Source organism: Tenebrio molitor, chromosome 2 (assembly GCF_963966145.1).
Source record: "Tenebrio molitor chromosome 2, icTenMoli1.1, whole genome shotgun sequence".
Classification (NCBI taxonomy): Eukaryota; Metazoa; Arthropoda; class Insecta; order Coleoptera; family Tenebrionidae; genus Tenebrio; species Tenebrio molitor.
Window position 1 is genome coordinate 948,465 of NC_091047.1, and position 21,195 is coordinate 969,659.

General features: G+C 40.9%; 4 protein-coding genes and 1 pseudogene across 9 annotated transcripts; all 5 read left to right on the forward strand.

The window, feature by feature from the left end:
- Positions 1-27: 27 nt before the first annotated feature.
- On the forward strand, positions 28-1,970 carry LOC138123158 (lysosomal acid glucosylceramidase-like). The gene is made up of 7 exons (XM_069037718.1): positions 28-166; positions 213-685; positions 735-1,019; positions 1,067-1,180; positions 1,232-1,453; positions 1,501-1,781; positions 1,832-1,970. Exons 1-7 carry the CDS (start codon positions 28-30, stop codon positions 1,929-1,931), a joined length of 1,614 nt encoding a protein of 537 aa, XP_068893819.1. The 3' UTR covers positions 1,932-1,970.
- An 83-nt stretch (positions 1,971-2,053) lies between these two features.
- On the forward strand, positions 2,054-3,889 carry LOC138123167 (putative glucosylceramidase 4). The gene is made up of 5 exons (XM_069037733.1): positions 2,054-2,192; positions 2,237-2,718; positions 2,768-3,166; positions 3,220-3,441; positions 3,486-3,889. The coding sequence occupies exons 1-5, from the start codon at positions 2,156-2,158 to the stop codon at positions 3,861-3,863; spliced, it is 1,518 nt and encodes a 505-aa protein (XP_068893834.1). The 5' UTR covers positions 2,054-2,155; the 3' UTR covers positions 3,864-3,889.
- A 356-nt stretch (positions 3,890-4,245) lies between these two features.
- LOC138123163 (lysosomal acid glucosylceramidase-like) lies at positions 4,246-6,098 on the forward strand. Of its 3 annotated transcripts, none has more exons than XM_069037724.1 (5): positions 4,246-4,400; positions 4,447-4,928; positions 4,978-5,376; positions 5,429-5,650; positions 5,695-6,098. In XM_069037724.1, the coding sequence occupies exons 1-5, from the start codon at positions 4,295-4,297 to the stop codon at positions 6,070-6,072; spliced, it is 1,587 nt and encodes a 528-aa protein (XP_068893825.1). In that variant the 5' UTR covers positions 4,246-4,294; the 3' UTR covers positions 6,073-6,098. The 3 variants fall into 3 exon arrangements, with proteins under 3 accessions (XP_068893825.1, XP_068893826.1, XP_068893827.1); XM_069037725.1 differs by having other exon boundaries at positions 4,255-4,400; positions 4,450-4,928; XM_069037726.1 differs by having other exon boundaries at positions 4,280-4,318; positions 4,401-4,928.
- A 350-nt stretch (positions 6,099-6,448) lies between these two features.
- Positions 6,449-12,361, forward strand: LOC138123171 (putative glucosylceramidase 4). 4 transcript variants are annotated; one of them, XM_069037739.1, is made up of 12 exons: positions 6,449-6,587; positions 6,637-7,115; positions 7,165-7,563; positions 7,616-7,819; positions 7,864-8,533; positions 8,580-8,776; positions 8,835-9,623; positions 9,670-9,866; positions 9,925-10,617; positions 11,026-11,757; positions 11,805-12,001; positions 12,060-12,361. In XM_069037739.1, the coding sequence occupies exons 1-5, from the start codon at positions 6,548-6,550 to the stop codon at positions 8,239-8,241; spliced, it is 1,500 nt and encodes a 499-aa protein (XP_068893840.1). In that variant the 5' UTR covers positions 6,449-6,547; the 3' UTR covers positions 8,242-8,533; positions 8,580-8,776; positions 8,835-9,623; positions 9,670-9,866; positions 9,925-10,617; positions 11,026-11,757; positions 11,805-12,001; positions 12,060-12,361. The 4 variants fall into 4 exon arrangements, with proteins under 4 accessions (XP_068893840.1, XP_068893841.1, XP_068893842.1 ...); XM_069037740.1 differs by having other exon boundaries at positions 9,925-10,084; positions 10,142-11,757; XM_069037741.1 differs by having other exon boundaries at positions 7,864-8,030; positions 8,096-8,533; positions 9,925-11,757.
- A 3,620-nt stretch (positions 12,362-15,981) lies between these two features.
- On the forward strand, positions 15,982-18,541 carry LOC138124989 (putative glucosylceramidase 4; annotated as a pseudogene).
- Positions 18,542-21,195: the final 2,654 nt, after the last annotated feature.

Here is a 21,195-nt window from a genome sequence, read left to right on the forward strand (position 1 = left end):
TCGCTCAACTGTCTCATTAATTACGATATGATAACTAAACAAGTGAAGGAACATCACAAACTTTTCGAGTACAAAAGCCGGCGTCACCTTCCCAACACTTCGTTGTCCTCTCGCGATTCCCTCGCCATGTTGTCGGTACTCCCCCTTGTTCTATTAATTTTTCCTGGTGAGTAGACGCAACATCGGAACCAAAAGACAAAATCAGCTTGCAGGATCTTTGAAGAGCCAAGAGTGCGCGAGCAGAGACTACGGTCACGATGGTACCGTTTGCGTATGCAACCTGACCCATTGCGACACAATCCCAAGACCCGAAAGAGTAGAACGACCCCAACTCATCGTCTACTCGTCCAACAGGGCCGGGTTGAGATTTCACCGAACCATACAAAACTTCACAAGTGACGCCGCCCCCCAAATCTACATAAATCCTAGAAAGGAGTACCAAACTGTTTTGGGTTGGGGCGGCGCTTTCACCGACTCTAACGGAATCAATATCAATTCTCTGGACCAAGAGCTTCAAGGTAAACTGTTGAGGTCGTATTTTGGTCCAGACGGAATCGAGTACAGTCTGTGTCGGGTGCCGATGGGTGGTACCGACTTTTCGACTCGTGCTTACTCGTACGACGACGGCGAAGAGGACAAAGAGTTGAACAACTTTCGACTGGCCCGGGAAGATTACCTGTACAAGGTAGTACCGTGGAAGTTGTGGTGTTTGCTCCGAGTCGCGTTTCTTGCAGATTCCGTACATCAAGGCGGCGTTCAATCTGTCTGACAATGACTTTCAACTGATCGCATCGACTTGGACGGCTCCTCGGTGGATGAAAACCAACAGAGAGTACTCAGGATTCGGGTTCATCCGCGAAAGCATGTACCAAACGTGGGCCAACTATTTCGTCAAGTTTCTAGATGAGTACCAGAATGAAGGGGTCACGTTTTGGGGAGTCACCACTGGAAACGAACCTGCCGACGCGTTCATTTTCCGCGATCAACTCGAAGTGGTCGGATGGACTCCGTGGCTGGTCGTAAGTTGCGTCAATCTGTACTCCTCGGTACTAATCGAAGGTTCAAGAGTGAATGGATCTCGAGCAATCTCGGACCCACTATCAGAAACTCGAACCATTCCAATGTTAAAATCATGATTCTAGACGACCAAAGAGCGTTCCTGCCATGGTACGTCGATAAAGTAATCTGGTCGTACCTTCAGCGAAACCATTGCTAATGCCACACTTTGCAGGCTTTTATAAACAAAATGACACGACAGTACATCGACGGTATCGCGGTCCATTGGTACACTGACGATATTTCTCCGGCGTATTTGCTAAGTGAGACGCACGAACACTTTCCCGAAAAATTCATTCTGGCAACTGAAGCTTCAAACATGCCACAATTTGGGCAGAAACCAGTCGTTCTAGGTTCCTGGCACCGAGGGGAAAACTACAGCGATGATATAATAAAAGTATGAAATGATCTACTCAAACGACACGCTAACTTGCGTTTTGTTAGGACCTGCTAAATTGGGTCACCGGTTGGATCGACTGGAACATGGTTCTGGATTTGGATGGTGGACCAAATTACATACGCAACTTCGTCGACGCACCTCTAATTGTAAATAGTACCAGTGGGGAGTTCTACAAACAACCCATGTACTACCATGTGGGACATTTTTCCAAGTTTGTACCCAAAGGTTCGGTACGGATCGGTGTAGAAAAGCGTGAAAGAGTCGATGTGGAATGTGTTGCTTTTCGCAGACCAGACAATGGTACCGTTCTGGTTATTTTTAACAGGTTAGCTAAAATAGATTTGTGACAGCTGAAGATTTAGTACCGTTTTTCAGAAGACACGAGAGCGTACCTGTCGGTATCACAACTGATGGTGTAGGTACTGCTCAAATTAACGTCACTCCAAGATCTATCAATACAATTTTATATTGGTAATTTTTGCTGCAATATGTTGAATAAAAACTGATAAAAACACTTCATCTTTGATTTGATCACCTGTTTTTACTATCTCGAGATCTCTCAAACAACAAACAAGTCAATGAGTAAAGACAATAAGATAAGCTAAGTACTATCGATGTTCGTGGGCCCAGTTCAGAGATAATTTATCGAGGACAAAATCGCAAACGTTTGTTTAGAAAGTGTCAAGGTCTCCTAGTAGAATGTTGTTCATCTACTTGTTTCTGTTTTTGCTTACAGGTAAAAAACTCGATTGAAAATTTAATAGGTTTATGATTCTGCAGCAGGGTACTGCCGAGCTGACGACTGCTTGAGCAGAGACTACGACCAGGGTAGTATAGTGTGCGTGTGTAACTCGGACTATTGCGACACCGTACCCAGACCAGAGAAGGTGGAACAACCCCAACTGTTGGTCTACACTTCCAATAAGGCAGGTTCAAGATTCGAGCAAACAACTGGACAATTCGAGCAGTCCAAAGCTGCAGACAACCAAATCCTGATTAACTCCGAGCAGAAGTTCCAAACGATCTTGGGCTGGGGCGGCGCTTTCACTGACGCCACCGGAATCAACATCGACTCTTTGGACGAGCAACTCCAAGAGAAGCTCTTGCGGTCGTACTTCGCCGAGGATGGAATCGAGTACAGCATGTGCCGGGTACCGATCGGTGGTACCGATTTTTCGACCCACGGCTATTCGTACGATGACGGTGACGTCGACGAGGATTTGGTCAACTTTGCACTAGCCGACGAAGACCACCAATACAAAGTACTGAGATATGGAAGGGTTGCAAACTTGATGGCGTAATTTTCCACAGATACCTTTGATAAAGAAGGCGCTAGATTTGAGTGACAACAATTTGAGACTGTTCGCGTCAGCGTGGACAGCTCCCAAATGGATGAAGACCAACGGGGAGTACGACGGTCGTGGGTTCCTTGTGCAAGAGCTGTACCAGACATGGGCCGATTACTTTGTCAAGTTCTTGGACTCTTACCAAAGCGAAGGAATAGATTTTTGGGGCATCACCACTGGGAACGAACCCAGTCTGGCGTCTGTACCCCTCAATAAAATTAATAGCGTGGGTTGGAACTCTACTGAGATGGGCATGTGGGTTTTGAACAATCTGGGACCAAGCATACGAAATTCGAACCATTCAGACATCAACATCTTGATACTTGACGACCAAAGGTTCTACTTACCACGATTTGTAGACGAAGTATGCGTTTAAGACACTTTGCAAAACACTTAATCGACGTTCAAGCTTCGCAGGCTCTTGTAGATAACGCGACTCGTGAGTACATCGATGGAATCGCTGTCCACTGGTACATGAACGAGTACTACCCTGCGAGTTTACTCACCGACACTCACAACAACTTCCCCGAGATGTTTATTTTGTCGACTGAAGCCTGCAACGGAGTCAATTCAAAACTGGGAGCGGTGGTACTGGGTTCATGGGAGCGTGGCGAGGCCTACTCCATCGACATAATAGAGGTACAATCCAACCCCGTAAACTAGTACTCTACTCATACTTTCAGGATCTGTCAAATTGGGCCGGCGGTTGGGTAGATTGGAACATGGTACTGGATCTGGACGGAGGGCCTACATACATCGAAAATTTCGTCGACTCCCCCGTAATCGTCAACGCCACAGGCGGCGAGTTTTACAAGCAACCCATGTTCTACCATCTGGGGCACTTTTCCAAATTTGTACCGAACGGTTCTGTCAGGATTGACGCCAGTTCTGACTCGGAAAACGTTGCGTTTGTCGCTTTCCAAAGACCTGACGACGGGATTGCTGTCGTCGTCGTAAACAAAAACGACGAAGTAGTACCGGTGGCTCTCGTCGACGGTTCCAGAGGTACTGTCCAAGTAGAACTCAGCGAAAGATCTATTACTACAATTCTGTATTGGTGATTTGAATAAAAATCATTGATGAGTTATGTTTTGGTTTTAATCGAGGTTACGTACGAGGTCGGAGATAAAATGATTTGCATTGGTGGAGTCACCACGTCTGGTAAATCCTTCATAGCTGTTAATATTCTTCGCAACTGATAAAGAGTTCATGAACTAAATAAAGTATTTATTGCTTCAAGCTTCCAACAATATTACCCTTTCTCTCAACAATGATATCAATGTTCTGACAAGTTACGTATTGAACAACTTCTGTTACATAAATACAATTGAGGAAATCTAAATAAATTTTGTCATTACTTAGTAGCAATATCTGTAATGATAAAAAAAATAAACACTGATAAAAATCACTTGAACACCTGTTTTTCACAATCTCAAGATCTCAAAAAAAGTCAACGTGCAAAGACAACACAGATAAACACTATCAATGCTTGATGATTTCGGAGATATTTTATCAAGTAAGAAATACTTGTTCAAAAAGTGTCAAAATCTCGAGCAGAATGTTGCTCTTCTACTTGTTTTTTTGTTTTCTGTGCACAGGTAAAGAAAAACAAGCCCAAAATGTACCAAATTAACGATTTTGTAGCAGGGTACTGCCGAGCTCAAGACTGTTGGAGCAGAGACTACGACCACGGTGGTACCGTGTGCGTGTGCAACTCGGACCATTGCGACACCATTCCTAGACCAGAAAAGGTGGAACAACCTCAACTGTTGATCTACACTTCGAACAAAGCCGGTTCCAGATTCGAGCAAACAACTGGACAATTCGAACAATCGGACGCTCCAGACAATCAAATCCGGATTGACCCTGAGCAGAAGTTCCAAACGATCTTGGGATGGAGCGGCGCCTTCACCGACGCCACCGGAATCAACATCGAGTCTTTGGACGAACAACTCCAAGAGACGCTCTTGAGGTCGTATTTCGCCGAGGATGGAATCGAGTACAGCATGTGTCGGGTACCGATCGGTGGTACCGATTTTTCGACCCACGGATATTCGTATGACGACGGCGACGTCGACAAGGATTTGGTCAACTTTACACTGGCTGACGAAGACCACCAATACAAGGTACTGAAATATTGAAGGGTTGCAAGTTTGATGGCGTAATTTTCCGCAGATTCCTCTGATCAAGAAGGCGCTCGATTTGACCGAAAATAACTTGCGACTGTTCGCATCAGCGTGGACAGCTCCCACATGGATGAAGACCAATGGGGAGTACGCCGGTTATGGGTTCCTTCTAGAAGAGATGTACCAGACCTGGGCCGACTACTTTGTCAAGTTTCTAGACTCCTATCAAAGCGAAGGAATTGAGTTTTGGGGCATCACAACAGGCAACGAACCCGGCCTGGCGATGGTACCCCTCAATAAAATCAGCAACGTGGGCTGGAACTCGACCCAAATGGGCAAATGGATTTTAAACAATTTGGGACCTAGTATTAGAAACTCGAACCATTCAGACATCAATATCATGATATTGGACGACCAAAGAATGCATCTGCCATCGTTTGTAGACCAAGTACGCATTTAAGACACCGTAAGAGACACGCAATTGACTCTCAAATCTCTAGGCTTTAGAGGACAACACTACTCGTGAGTACATCGACGGAATCGCCGTCCATTGGTACACAGACATTCTCTTTCCTGCCAAATTACTCACCGAGACCCACGACCACTTCCCCGAGAAGTTCATTTTGTCGACGGAAGCCTGCAACGGAATCGACCTAATGGTGGGACCCGTGGTACTGGGTTCGTGGGACCGCGGCGAGTGGTACACCATCGACATAATGGAGGTACGATACAATCCCCTAAAGTACCACTCTAATTTCACTTTTAGGACCTATTAAATTGGGTCGGCGGTTGGATCGATTGGAACATGGTACTAGATCCAAGCGGAGGACCCACATACATCGACAATTTTGTCGATTCACCCATCATAGTCAACGCTTCGGCCAACGAGTTTTACAAGCAACCCATGTTCTATCATTTGGGACACTTTTCCAAGTTTGCACCGAGTGGTTCTGTCAGAATTGATGCGACTTCGGAGGTCGCAAACATTTCGTTTGTAGCTTTCCAAAGACCCGACGACGGAATTGCTGTCGTCTTGATGAACAGAAATGAAGAAGCAATACCGATCACTATCGTTGACGATTCAAGAGGTGCAGCTCAAGTAGAACTCAGCGAAAGATCCATTACCACTGTTCTGTATTGGTGATTTGAATAAAAATCATTGATAACTGGTGTTATTGGTTACTGGAAAGATAAAATTATTTTCATCCTATAATTTCGTCTAGTAAATTCTTCAAGACTTTTATGTATATTCCCTAATTTAAAAAAAGTGCATACATTAATTCATATCATAATTATGTACTCTCCGCGACGAAGTTTTTATGGTGGTGGTTATGCAACCAAATTTACACGCAAGCCACTTTGTCTAGAGTATTCTACAGATTTCAAAGATTATTTTCTAGAATTATGTTTTGCGAGAGAAAAGTTTACGTAAAATATAGTTGATTAAGTTAAAATTTCTCCTCCTTCAACACCTGTTTTACACTATCACAACATTTCTCAAATAAGTCAACGCGCTAAGACAACACAGATAAACACTATCAATGTTTGTTGGATCAGAGATACTTTATCAAGCGAGAAATTGCAAACATTTATTAAAAAGTGTATAATTTGGGAGCGGAATGTTCCTCAATTACTTGTTCCTTTATTTTTTGTGCACAGGTAAAAAAAAATCATGTCAAAAAGTAAAACATTAACGATTTTGTACTAGGGTACTGCCGAGCCGAAGACTGCTTGAGCAGAGACTACGACCACGGTGGTACCGTGTGCGTGTGCAACTCGGACCATTGCGACACCATTCCTAGACCAGAAAAGGTGGAACAACCTCAACTGTTGATCTACACTTCGAACAAAGCCGGTTCCAGATTCGAACAAACAACTGGACAATTCGAACAATCGGACGCTCCAGACAATCAAATCCGGATTGACCCCGCGCAGAAGTTCCAAACGATCTTGGGATGGGGCGGCGCCTTCACCGACGCCGCCGGAATCAACCTCGACTCTTTGAACGAACAACTCCAAGAGAAGCTCTTGAGGTCGTACTTCGCCGACGATGGAATCGAGTACAGCTTGTGTCGGGTACCGATCGGTGGTACCGATTTTTCGACCCGCGGCTATTCGTACGACGACGGTGACGTCGACGAGGATCTGGTCAACTTTGTACTAGCCGACGAAGACCACCAATACAAAGTACTGAGATATTGAAGGGTTTCAAACTTGATGGCGTAATTTTCCGCAGATTCCTTTCATAAAGAAGGCGCTAGATTTGACCGAAAATAACTTGAGACTGTTCGCGTCGACTTGGACGGCTCCCAAATGGATGAAGACCAATGGGGAGTACGCCGGTTATGGGTTCCTTCTAGAAGAGATGTACCAGGCGTGGGCCAACTACTTTGTCAAGTTCTTAAACTCTTATCAAAGTGAAGGAATAGAGTTTTGGGGCATCACCACTGGGAACGAGCCCAGTCTGGCGATGGCACCTCTCGATCAAATTAATACTGTGGGTTGGAACTCGACTCAGATGGCTAAATGGATTTTAAACAATTTAGGCCCAAGCATAAGAAACTCGAACCATTCGGCCATCAACATCATGATCCTGGACGACCAGAGAATGTTCCTGCCGTGGTTCTTAGACGAAGTACTAATTAAGACACTTTGAAAGATACTCGATTGTATTTCAATTCTCCCAGGCTCTATCAGACAACACCACTCGCGGGTACATCGACGGAATTGCCGTCCACTGGTACGCGGATGTCTTCTTTCCCGCCAGTTTACTCACCGACACTCACAACAACTTCCCCGAGAAGTTTATTTTGGCGACTGAAGCCTGCAACGGAGCGGTGGTACTGGGTTCGTGGGAACGTGGCGAGTCCTACTCCAACGACATAATACAGGTACGATCCAATCCCCTAAACTACCACTCTAATTTGACTTTTAGGACGTATCAAATTGGGTCGGCGGTTGGATAGACTGGAACATGGTACTGGATCTGGGTGGAGGACCGACATACATCAACAATTTCGTCGATTCCCCCATAATCGTCAACGCTACAGGCGGCGAATTTTACAAGCAACCCATGTTCTACCATCTGGGACACTTTTCCAAGTTTGTACCGATGGGTTCTGTGAGGATTGATGCGCGTTCGGACATCACAAATGTTATTTTTGTAGCTTTCCAACGACCCGACGACGGGATCTCTGTCGTCATCTTGAATAGAAATGAAGAAGTGGTACCGGTAGCTCTCGTCGACGATTCTAGAGGTACCGCTCGAGTAGAACTCAGCGAAAGATCTATTACCACAATTCTGTATTGGTGATTTGAATAAAAATGATGATACGTGTTGCTTTGGTTTTAATCGGGATCAAATTCGAGGTTAGAGATAAAATTATTTGTATCAGGTTCACGTCTTGGGAGACCCTACATGACTATCAAATTCTTGATTTAGAAATATAGATATATCCATTTTTTTTCCTTTATCGGAACATGTATAAAAGTTCTTTTCTCTCACTAGCAATCAAAACGTGCCTCCAGTCTTGACAATATGGTGCGAGCAATTTGTGTTGCAATTTTTGTTTTGTTCACCTGTCAAACATCTTATTCTCTCAGAGGTAAATCAATGAAATACCATTAAAAACCAACTAACGACAGATTTAGACTACTACTGGCGAGAGTACACCGGAGAAATACCCACAGATGCCATTGTGGGAGGAAGAGATGCCAACGGCAAGAACATCTACATCGGCCAGGCTTACGTCCACAATGAGGGCTTGGTGGTGGTCCAAATCACTCCTGGAGTCCAACGAGTATCAGCTGCCATGCACGGTATTAAATATATTGACAAATACGTCAAGGTGAGAAAGTACCTACTTCTTGGTTGGAGCGCCCCATGACAATTTATGTTTGTTTCAGATACTCTGCGGTTCTCAACAGAAAGTCTACTGGATGTCAACGAGCTCCTTCTCTCTTCACTCGACCCTGATCGGCAAACACGCAATCATAGGAGGACACGAATACTGTTGTGGCTACACCAGCATCGGAAGGATAAGTCATAATGGTGAAGTCAAGATCGGTAAAATCAATTCTTTCGCTCTCGAAACCCCCTACTTTTACTTCGATAACAACGGTGAAGAGGGAAAAGGGAAAAACAGGTACCGGATCCTCATGTATAAGGACTAAGATTGAGACCTGCGAATATAGACTTATTACCAAATAGTGTAAGCGTTTTATTTTTACAAATTACATGCTCGTACGCAGATAAATGCGTCAAGGTCGTCGACTTATTTGCAAGAAAACAATTTACACATAAGTAATAAAGAAGTCAAGAGGTCAAGATACCTCTTGGATTTACCCAACCGGTACTCCTAAAAATATTGTGTGGGCATAACACAAATTGATACAAATTCTCTCATTCTCCACCTTCAACACTTGTTCTTCACTATCACAACATCTCACAATTAGGTCAACGTACAAAGACAACACAGATAAACACTATCAATGTTTGTTGGCTCAAAGATTTTGTATCAAGCGAGGAATTGCAAACAACTTTTTTTCCTTTATCGGAACATACGATTATGTATATAAAAGACATTTTCACAAAATAGCAATCAAAACGTTTCTCCAGTCGTGGCAATATGACGCGAGCAATTTGTGTTGCCATTTTTGTTTTGTTTACCTGTCAAACATCTTATTCTGTCAGAGGTAAATCAGTGAAACACCATTAAAAACCAACTAACAACAGATTTAGACTACAACTGGCGAGAATACACCGGGGAAATACCCGATGATGCCATTGTGGGAGACAGAGATATCAATGGCAAGAATATTTACATCGGTCAGGTTTACATCAGGAATCAGGGCTTGGTGGTAGTCCAGATAACTCCAGGAGTCCAACAAGTGTTCGCCCCCATGAAGGGAATACAAAAACTTGACAAATACATCAAGGTAACAAAATATGTACTTCTTGGTTGGAGTGCCGCATGAAAATTGATGTTTCTTTCAGATACTCTGCGGTCCTCAAGAGAAAGTCTACTGGATGTCGTCTAAGCCCAGAAATCTTCAGTTGGACCTGATCGACAAACACGCAGTCATAGGAGGACACGAAGACGGTTCGGGATACATGAGCATAGGAAGGATAAATTACCAAAATGAATTCAAGATCGGTAAAATTAATTCCTTTCTTGTCAATCGTGCGTATAATACATTCATTTTTGTTTTAGACCAGAGTAGGCTATTTAAATTTTTTTAAATGTTGGTATCGGGGCTATGTCAAAATAACAAAATCAAAATTGTTCGAACTGCCAGTGTCAAATTTGACATTATTATTAAGTATTAAGGTAAATTAGTTTTAAATTTATGCAATATTTACCTTTATCACTAAATACACACATTATTGAGTCCTCGAAACTATGTAGTTAATTGGAAAATGATAATGCTTGGCTACATGGTCATGAATTTTGACAAGAAAGTGTAACCTCAAATATTATACATGATGTATATTGTCATTCAGCCACAGTCTTACCATACAACTCGCCAAATGTCCATAGCCTACTCTGGTCTAAAACAAAAGTGAATGCACTGTAGGTACCTTTACTTCAATAACAACGGTGTAGAGGGAGTAGTGAAATCTTCGTACCAGATCCTCATGTACAAGGACTAAGATTGAGACGTGCGAATATATTTATTAACAAATAGGGTAAGCGTTTTATTTTACAAATTGCACGCTCGTACGAAGAATAGTACCGGTAGCTGTCGTCGACAATTCTAGAGGTATCGCTCGAGTAGAACTCAGCAACCACAACTGGTTATTTGAAAAAGAAATTGATAAGTGTTACTTTGGTTTTAATCGGGGTCAAATCCGGGGTTAGAGATGAAATTATTTCTATCAGTATCACTATCACATTATTAATTTAAAACGCATGAAATAAATGAAATACTGTTATTGGTTCAAAATTTCCATTTTTTTTTCTTTTATCGGAACATATATAAAAGACATTTTCTCTAATTAACAATCAAAACGTTCCTCCAGCCTTGACAATATGGCACGAGCAATTTGTGTTGCAATTTTTGTTTTGTTTACCTGTCAAATATCTTATTCTGTTAGGGGTATATGAATATGAAACACATATTAACAACCAGAGGAAAGATGCCAACGGCAAGAATATCTACATCGGTCAGGCTTACGTCAAGAATGAGGGCATAGTGGCAGTCCAAATAACACCTGGAGTCCGACAAGTGTTGCTTTATGTTTTGTAACTAGAATTTAAAAACGTACAATCTATCACCGTACGGAGTATATTCTCCGCGACGAAGTTTTTATGGTGGTGGTTATGCAACCAAATTTACACGCAAGCCACTTTGTCTAGAGTATTCTACAGATTTCAAAGATTATTTTCTAGAATTATGTTTTGCGAGAGAAAAGTTTACGTAAAATATAGTTGATTAAGTTAAAATTTCGAAACGTAGGATATGATCTGGAATTGAATGAGTTATACTCGTATTGTCATTGATGGAATGAATCTACAAAGGGTGAACTTATCAAGTACATAATCTAAATAACCAATAACTGTGTAAACGTAAGAAAAATTGTTACAAATTCTCTAATTCTCCTCCTTCAACACCTGTTTTACACTATCACAACATTCCTCAAATAAGTCAACGCGCTAAGACAACACAGATAAACACTATCAATGTTTGCTGCCTCAGAGATATTGTATCACGCGAAAAACTGCAAACAACTTTTTTTCCTTTACCGCAACCCGCAACATATATAAAAGACATTTTCACTGTTCCTCCAGTGTTGGCAATATGACGCAAAGATCTTATTCTCTTAGAGGTAAGTCAATGCAACACCTATTAATAACCAACTAACAACAGATTTAGACTACTATTGGCGAGAGTACACCGGGGAAATACCCACAGATGCCATTGTGGGAGGAAGAGATGCCAACGGCAAGAATATCTACATCGGTCAAGCTTACATCAGGAATGAGGGCTTACTGGTAGTTCAGATAACTCCTGGAGTCCGACAAGTCTTTGCCCCCAATCACGGGGTTAAAAAAATTGACAAATACGTCAAGGTAACAAAGTACCTACTTCTTGGTTGGAGTGCCCCATGACAATTGATGTTTCGTTCAGATACTCTGTGGTCGTCAAGAGAAAGTCTACTGGATGTCGTCTAATCCCAGCATCATTCACTTGGACCTGATCGACAAACATGCAGTCGTAGGAGAACACGAAGACGGTTGGGGCTACATGAGCATCGGAAGAATAAATTACCAAGGTGACATCAAAATCGGTAAAATCAATACCTTCGCTATGGAAGAACCCTACCTCTACTTCATCGGCAACGGTATAGAGCAAACAGTGTCCACCTCGTACCAGATCCTCATGTACAACGACAGAGCTTAGACGTGTGAATAAAGAGTTATTAAAAAATAGTGTAAGCGTTTTATTTCTTATTTTTCAAACTGCACGCTCACACGCAGATACATAGGTAAATGCGTCAAGGTCGGCGACTCATTTGCAGTTGCATTTGCAAGGCGTTAGCAAACATGGCTCTAGGGGATAACCACTGTCACCAATTATATTATTATTAACTACTAGCTATTAACATACCTAGCAATGTTATGACTATCATAACCACCGCAGATGTCGGTTTGAAATCCGACCTCGTAGAGCGAGGATTTTAAGACATCTAAATCTAACATCCGTGGTTTTTTCAATAGTTTACCGGTTTCAGAATAAGCCGAAGAGAATTTAAAACAATTAAATCCAAAAACTCCTTTTTTAGAATCTGCGTCTTTAATATTGTATTCAATTTGGAGTCGTTTATGGCTACCTCTTAAAGCACTCGTAGTTTAATAGATCTCTAAAAAAATTTTTATCAATATTTCAGTGTATTATTATCATTTACACCAAAAAACTTCCAATACTAATGTTCAAACAATTCAATTTTAACATCTGTTACAGATGTAGTTGCACCCGTTACCTTGAATTACCAATTAATACAAAATTCCCTAGAATTTGAAAATTTAATTTTTTTTTATTTAAAAATTAAAACAAGGGTGCAAATTCTAAAAAATAACAAAAAACTCGTTTTATAAGGGCATTGGTGCACTCGTCCCATACAAAACTCCCCTACGGGTCGTTTTCTACACTTTGGGACTCGTGCGCCAAATCAACCCTTATAAAACTCGTTCTTTAATATACACTGTACTTTTAATGAAATTTTTATCAATATTTCAGTGTATTACACCAAAAAACTTCCAATATTAATGTTCAAACTCTACTTTTTAACATCTGTTACAGATGTAGTTGCATCCGTTACCTTGAATTACCAATTAATAGATACGAAATTCCCTAGAATTTGAAAATTTATTTTTTTTACTTAAAAATTAAAACAAGGGTGCATATTCTAAAAAATAACATAAAAAACTGGTTTTATAAGGGTATTGGCGCACTCGTCCCAGAGAAAACTCCCCTACGGGTCGTTTTCTACACCTGGGACTCGTGCGCCAAATCAACCCTTATAAAACTCGTTCTTTAATATACTATTAAAATAGATTGAGGTGATCGCGTCATAGTTACACTGACGGACAAAAAAACTGTCGTCACTCATTTGACGGCACTGTCATTTTATTTAATGTTTCGTTAGTGTAAATCATACTTCTAATTTTGAGGTTAACCAAGGCGAGTTCCAAGGGGTCTTGGAAAAAGTAACATTGTAAAGTAATTTATAATTCAGCTGTAAAATCTGGTAATAAAGGAGATACATCTCTTTGAAATTACCATATTTAAGAGCAAGTTATACAAAATCTGTTGGTCCGATCAAATTTTGTATTGAGATTTAGGTACCTTCCCAGACTTTTATTCTTTAAGACCCTTAGGAGATTGGGCGCCATTTTTGAGACACCCTGTATGTAGTTGAATGATAGTGCATGAATGACATGATGAGTCTTGGGAATCGTATTCGACTATGTAAAATTCGAGTAAGTGTAAATTCTAATATTCGAATAAAGTAAATTCAGGATGAATCGGGTATTTCACGGTCAAATAATTTTATTTTTTGGCTATGTAATTCTTAAAATAGTGACATGCAGGGAACCAACATAATGCGAATTTACAAATGTTTGACTAACTAGCTTTTTTTAGAAAATAACGCTTTCGAATAAATTAAATCATATTTTATTATTTTTCTCGATTTTTTTCTGATGTAAGTGTCAACTTTTTTTACACATTCAAATGTAGAAAAAAAAGCTTTACAAGAATAAGCTAATAAATGTACAGTGTACTATTTAAAAAAAAGTTGACTGTCTTAACTTTGACATATGTCATCGTAGAAAAGATTTCACAACATCATCTATTGTACTTTTTTCTTAAAACAAAAAAGATGTAGGGCCGCGAATACCAATCTGAATCACCCGGTATACAATAACTGTAGTTTTTTTTTTTTGCCTCAACACAAATTATTTGTGATGCACAAAAGAACATTTATAAATATCAATGCTAGATTTACAGGATCAGTTCATGATTTCGGAATTTGAATGGTGTGTCACGCAAAAACAGAATTGCGGAATCTACATGTAAGAACTGGTCAGTTAAATTATTTATCGGTTTCAGTATAGTAAGTCTTGGTTTACATTCACAAAAGTTGGATGGTAGGTGAGTCATAACTCATAACTGTACTAGTACAGTTATGCTGTAGGGTAATATTGCCACAGTGACATGTCAACAACAATCAACAAATGAAGGACAATACCTAACTTTATTCATTATTAATTCAAACAGACGGAACTAAAAACAATGATGATTCCTTAAATAGACGGAGCTATGCCATAGTAAAAATTAACTGCACTTCGTAGTATCGAGTGGTACGTCCATAATGATGAGGGGCTTCTTCGACTGTATAAACAAATAGATAAATACGCTACGAAACTCACTATGAGGACTTATCAGTTCATGAAAATGCGCCAACATCACTTTCATTTACAGTTGCAACCTTATTTAGATCCTGCCATTGTTTGAATGTCTCTATGATTTCAGATAAGTACCTCCTGCCTTTCGATTTTTCCGGTATTAAGATATTTAAAGCTTGTTCTTCTTCATTTAAGACGTTTTCCGGTAAAACACTATCATTCAAACTTATTTTGCGAAATGTCTGTTTGTATAAACCACGACCTTCTAAATAGTCGAGACGCTTGACGCTTGACTCTCTCCGGCCTGTTCATTTGCCAGTTTTCGGCGTTCGCCGTTTGGCGCTACTTTGCCGGCGCCGAAATTGGCGCGAAACGTTAAATGTCAAAAAGATGGCATGTAAAATGCTATTTGGAGACGTGTAAGGATTATAAAAAGACAAAAACATTTAATGAATTGGCTTCAGAAAGTTTAAATATTTGCCCAGGTAGGGATTTCAAAAATCTTTTAATCAGTAATGGACTTGCAATAATTTAAAATGTATTTGAAAAATATTCTTCACTAACATAACGTTGTAGGCAAGCCTTTCCAATAGTGCTGCTAATGTACCGATCCCGACTGAAACATTCTCTGTCACCGCAAACACTTCTTTGCCTGCTTAAATCTTCATATTCTTTTCCTTCATCTACTTCCAATGTTGTGGGTATTATAGCAAGTACTGAATTCCGTGAAATAATTAAATTCATACTCACATCTCCATAAATTTCGTTGTATTTAAGAATATGTATATTAGGAACGATTATCTATGCAATTAATATGCTTAACTAACCGAAAATTTCGATTAAAATGCCTTTATCCGACAAAGTGACAACACAATGACAGAAAGCCAAGTTTCAAATCGCGTGGTTCCGAACTCAAATCCCCCGTTCACTAGCGCCAAACGGCTTACAAGTGCATAATGGTATTTTGCTCAAATGAACAGGCCGGAGAGAGCGTTTGCGTCTCGACTATTTAGAAGGTCGTGGTATAAACAACCAAATGTATACTGACGGACAAAAAAATTGTCGCCAAAATGTCTTTCATTATTTTTATTGTGTAAAACATGCTTGCAAGCCTTCACAATAATATGTCATACGTGACATATATGGCAAGTGAGTATCTGTCTTCTAAAAAAAAAATGATGTCAAAAAGTAAAACATTAACGATTTTGTACTAGGGTACTGCCGAGCCGAAGACTGCTTGAGCAGAGACTTCGACCACGGTGGTACCGTGTGCGTGTGCAACTCGGACCATTGCGACACCATTCCTAGACCAGAAAAGGTGGACAAACCTCAACTCTTAATCTACACTTCCAACAAATCCGGTTCCAGATTCGAGCAAACAACTGGACAATTCGAACAATCGAACAGTTCCACCAATCAAATTCGAATAAACGCCGACCAGAAGTTCCAAACGATCTTGGGATGGGGCGGCGCCTTCACCGACGCTGCCGGAATCAACCTCGACTCTTTGAACGAACAACTCCAAGAGAAGCTCTTGAGGTCGTACTTCGCCGACGATGGAATCGAGTACAGCTTGTGTCGGGTACCGATCGGTGGTACCGATTTTTCGACCCGCGGCTATTCGTACGATGACGGTGACGTCGACGAGGATTTGGTCAACTTTTGCACTAGCCGACGAAGACCACCAATACAAAGTACTGAGATATTGAAGGGTTTCAAACTTGATGGCGTAATTTTCCGCAGATTCCTTTCATGAAGAAGGCGCTAGATTTGACCGAAAATAACTTGAGACTGTTCGCGTCGACTTGGACGGCTCCCAAATGGATGAAGACCAATGGGGAGTACGCCGGTTATGGGTTCCTTCTAGAAGAGATGTACCAGGCGTGGGCCGACTACTTTGTCAAGTTCTTAGACTCTTATCAAAGCGAAGGAATAGAGTTTTGGGGCATCACCACTGGGAACGAGCCCAGTCTGGCGATGGCACCTCTAGATCAAATTAATACCGTGGGTTGGAACTCGACTCAGATGGCTAAATGGATTTTGAACAATTTAGGCCCAAGCATAAGAAACTCGAACCATTCAGCCATCAACATCATGATCCTGGACGACCAGAGAATGTTCCTGCCGTGGTTCTTAGACGAAGTACTAATTAAGACATTTTGAAAGATACTCGATTGACTTTCAAATCTTCCAGGCTCTATCAGACAACACCACTCGCGGATACATCGACGGAATTGCCGTCCACTGGTACGCGAATGTCTTCTTTCCGGCCAGTTTACTCACCGACACTCACAACAACTTTCCCGAAAAGTTTATTTTGGCGACTGAAGCCTGCAACGGAGCGGTGGTACTGGGTTCGTGGGAACGTGGCGAGTCCTACTCCAACGACATAATACAGGTACGATCCAATCCCCTAAACTACCACTCTAATTTGACTTTTAGGACGTATCAAATTGGGTCGGCGGTTGGATAGACTGGAACATGGTACTGGATCTGGGTGGAGGACCGACATACATCAACAATTTCGTCGATTCCCCCATAATCATCAACGCTACAGGCGGCGAATTTTACAAGCAACCCATGTTTTACCATCTGGGACACTTTTCCAAGTTTGTACCGATGGGTTCTGTGAGGATTGATGCGCGTTCGGACATCACAAATGTTACTTTTGTAGCTTTCCAACGACCCGACGACGGGATCTCTGTCGTCATCTTGAATAGAAATGAAGAAGTGGTACCGGTAGCTCTCGTCGACGATTCTAGAGGTACCGCTCGAGTAGAACTCAGCGAAAGATCTATTACCACAATTCTGTATTGGTGATTTGAATAAAAATGATGATACGCGTTGCTTTGGTTTTAATCGGGATCAAATCCGAGGTTAGAGATAAAATTATTTGTATCAGGTTTACGTCTTGGGAAACTCTACTCTTGATTTAGAAATATAAATATTTCCATTTTTTTTTCCTTTATCGGAACATGTATAAAAGTTCCTTTCTCTCACTAGCAATCAAAACGTTCCTCCAGTCTTGACAATATGGTGCGAGCAATTTGTGTTGCAATTTTTGTTTTGTTCTCCTGTCAAATATCTTATTCTGTTAGGGGTAAGTCAATGAAATACATATTAACAACCAACTAACAACAGATTTAGACTATTATTGGCGAGAGTACACCGGAGAAATACCCATAGATGCCATTGTGGGAGGAAAAGATGCCAACGGCAAGGGTATCTACATCGGCCAGGCTTACGTCCACTATGAGGGCTTGGTAGTGGTCCAAATCACTCCTGGAGTCCGACGAGTATCAGCTACCATGCATGGTATTAAACATATTGACAAATACGTCAAGGTGAGAAAGTACTTCTTGGTTGGAGTGCCCCATGAAAATTCATGTTTGTTTCAGATACTGTGCGGTTCTCAAGAGAAAGTCTACTGGATGTCCACTAACCCCAGAAATCTTCAGTTGGACCTGATCGACAAACACGCAATCATAGGAGGACACGGATACTGTTGTGGCTCCACCAGCATCGGAAGGATAAATTACCATGGTGAAGTCAAGATCGGTAAAATCAATTCTTACTCTCTCGATACCCCCTACTTTTACTTCAATAACAACGGTGTAGAGGAAAAAGTGAAAACCTCGTACCAGATCCTCATGTATAAGGACTAAGATTGAGACGTGCGAATATAGACTTATTAACAAATAACGTAAGCGTTTTATTTTTACAAATTACAGGCTCGTACGCAGATAAATGGGTCAAGATCGTCGACTTATTTGCAAGAAAACAATTTGCACATAAGTGATAAAGAAGTCAAGAGGTCAAGATACCTCTTGGATTTACCCAACCGGTACTCCTAAAAATATTGTGTGGGTATAACACAAATTGATACAAATTCTCTCATTTTCCACCTTCAACACTTGTTCCTCACTATCACAACATCTCACAATTCGGTCAACGTGCAAAGACAACACAGATAAGCACTATCAATGTTTGTTGGTTGAAAAATTTTGCAAACAACTTTGTTTCCTTTATCGGAACATACGATTATGTATATAAAAGACATTTTTACAAAATTGCAATCAAAACGTTCCTCCAGTCTTGGCAATATGACGCGAGCAATTTGTGTTGCAATTTTTGTTTTGTTCACTTGTCAAACATCTTATTCTTTTAAAAGTAAGTGAATGGAACGCACATTAACAAGCAACTAAGAACAGTTTAGATTACTACTGGCGAGAGTACACCGGAGAAATACCGAAAGATGCCATTGTGGGAGGAAGAGATATCGACGGTAAGAATATCTACATCGGTCAGGCTTACATCAAGAATGAGGGCATAATGGAAGTCCAGATAACACCTGGAGTCCGCCAAGTGTTAGTCCCCATGAGGGGGATAAAAAAAATTGACAAATACGTCAAGGTAACACAATACTGCTGGAGTTGGCCATGATAATGATTGATGTTTCTTTGAGATACTCTGCGGTCCTCAAGAGAAAGTCTACTGGATGTCGTCTAACCCCAGCCGTCTTCACTCGGACTTGGTCGACAAACACGCATTAATTGGAGGACACGAAGACGGTTGGGGCTACACGAGCATCGGAAGGATAAATCGCGATGGTGAAGTCAAAATCGGTAAACTCAATACCTGCGTTGTCCATAACCCCCCCTTTTACTTCAACGACAACGGTGTAGAGCGAAGAGTGAGCAGCTCGTACCAGATCCTCATGTACAACGACACAATTTAGACATGTGAATATATGCTTAACAAATACTGTAAGCGTTTTATTTTTGCAAACCGCACGCTCGCACGCAGATAAATGCGTCAAGGTTGTCAGCTTTAAACAATTTGCACTTGGGTAATAAAGAAGTCTAGTGGTCCAAGATACCTTTTGGATTTCCCCAACCGGTACTCCTAAAAATATTGTCGGTAACACTTTATTAACAGTTCACACCACCGTGCGGAGCCAACATGAAGTTCTTCGTAACCCTCATCACAATATTTTTCTCTTTGGGACCTCACACTTGTCCACTCGAAGGTAAGTCTATTAGAAACAACCGCAAATTTGAACAGTCCCACTTCAGATTATTACTGGCGCGAGTACGTCGGAGAGACACCCGAAGATGCGATCATCGCCGGTAAAGACATCAACAACAAGAACGTCCACATCGGTCAGGCGTACGTCCACGATGCGGGCTTGATAGTAACGCAGATTTTTCCCGGAGTGAAGGAAGTGTACGTGACGTACAAAGGAGTGAGGAAGATCGACAAATACGTCAAAGTGAGTAGCAGAAGATTTGTGAAGCTTGAAAAAAGTGTTTTCGCTAGATACTGTGCGGCGAACAAGCGGATTTCTACTGGATGCAAGCGAACCACACGAATCTTCATCTGGAGCTGATCGACAAGCATGCGGTTATCGGAGGTCACGAAGATGCTTACGGATATATGAACGTCGGAAGGATCAGCTACGGTGGAGAGATTAGGATCGGGAAAGTGAATTCGTTTTGGCCGGAAGCTGCGTATTTTTACTTCGACAACAATGGCACTGAAAAGCGCATCAGTTCTTATCAGGTTCTGATGTACATTGATAAGAGTATCAATATAGATGTCAGATTTAAAGATTAAGTATCAAAGTGGCCATTTCGCATCGAAGAAAAACAAAGAAAAAATAATAAAGAAGTCAGCTGCAATTTTCAATTAAGATATAATTTAATTACTTTAACAATAAAACTGACTGTTTAAAATATTCATTTAAATGAATTATAGGCTGTTTGGGTATCAAACGTCTACCAACATCGCAACATCGCAATTTAGTCGGAAAATACATGTGGCAACTGGCAACGCTGTTGAATTTTGATCAAAAGGAACATCAAGTGTTAGGTTAAGATTTTAATTCCTCCCCACACCGGGTAAAGACAATTTTTAATCTGTTGCTAATCAAATTTCTTTCTTTTCGCAGAATAATATTAAATTATAGTGAAAATAATGTAAGAAGTCCCGTGGCAAAAATGCGAACTAATGAATGTTTCTATGGTAATGAGCAAACATTTTGAAAGTACATACATTCAAAACAATAAATCTACGTTTAAGACGTCATTCATTTGAGAAATTCAAACAAAATTTTCACTTTTGCAAGATATCGAAAAGGTAAGAAACTTTAAAAATTTATATGTTCAACATAGACATTATTTAATGTGCAAAAAACAGCCCCTCAATTTACTATAAAATTGATTTTTTTGTTTTGAGTGTAGTTACAGAAATATTAACGCCACTGTCAGATTTGATATGGGACTTCTTACATTATTTTTACTATAAATGTTAATGGGTGTTCGAAAGATCGCCTTGGTGTTCGTCAATTTGATAAA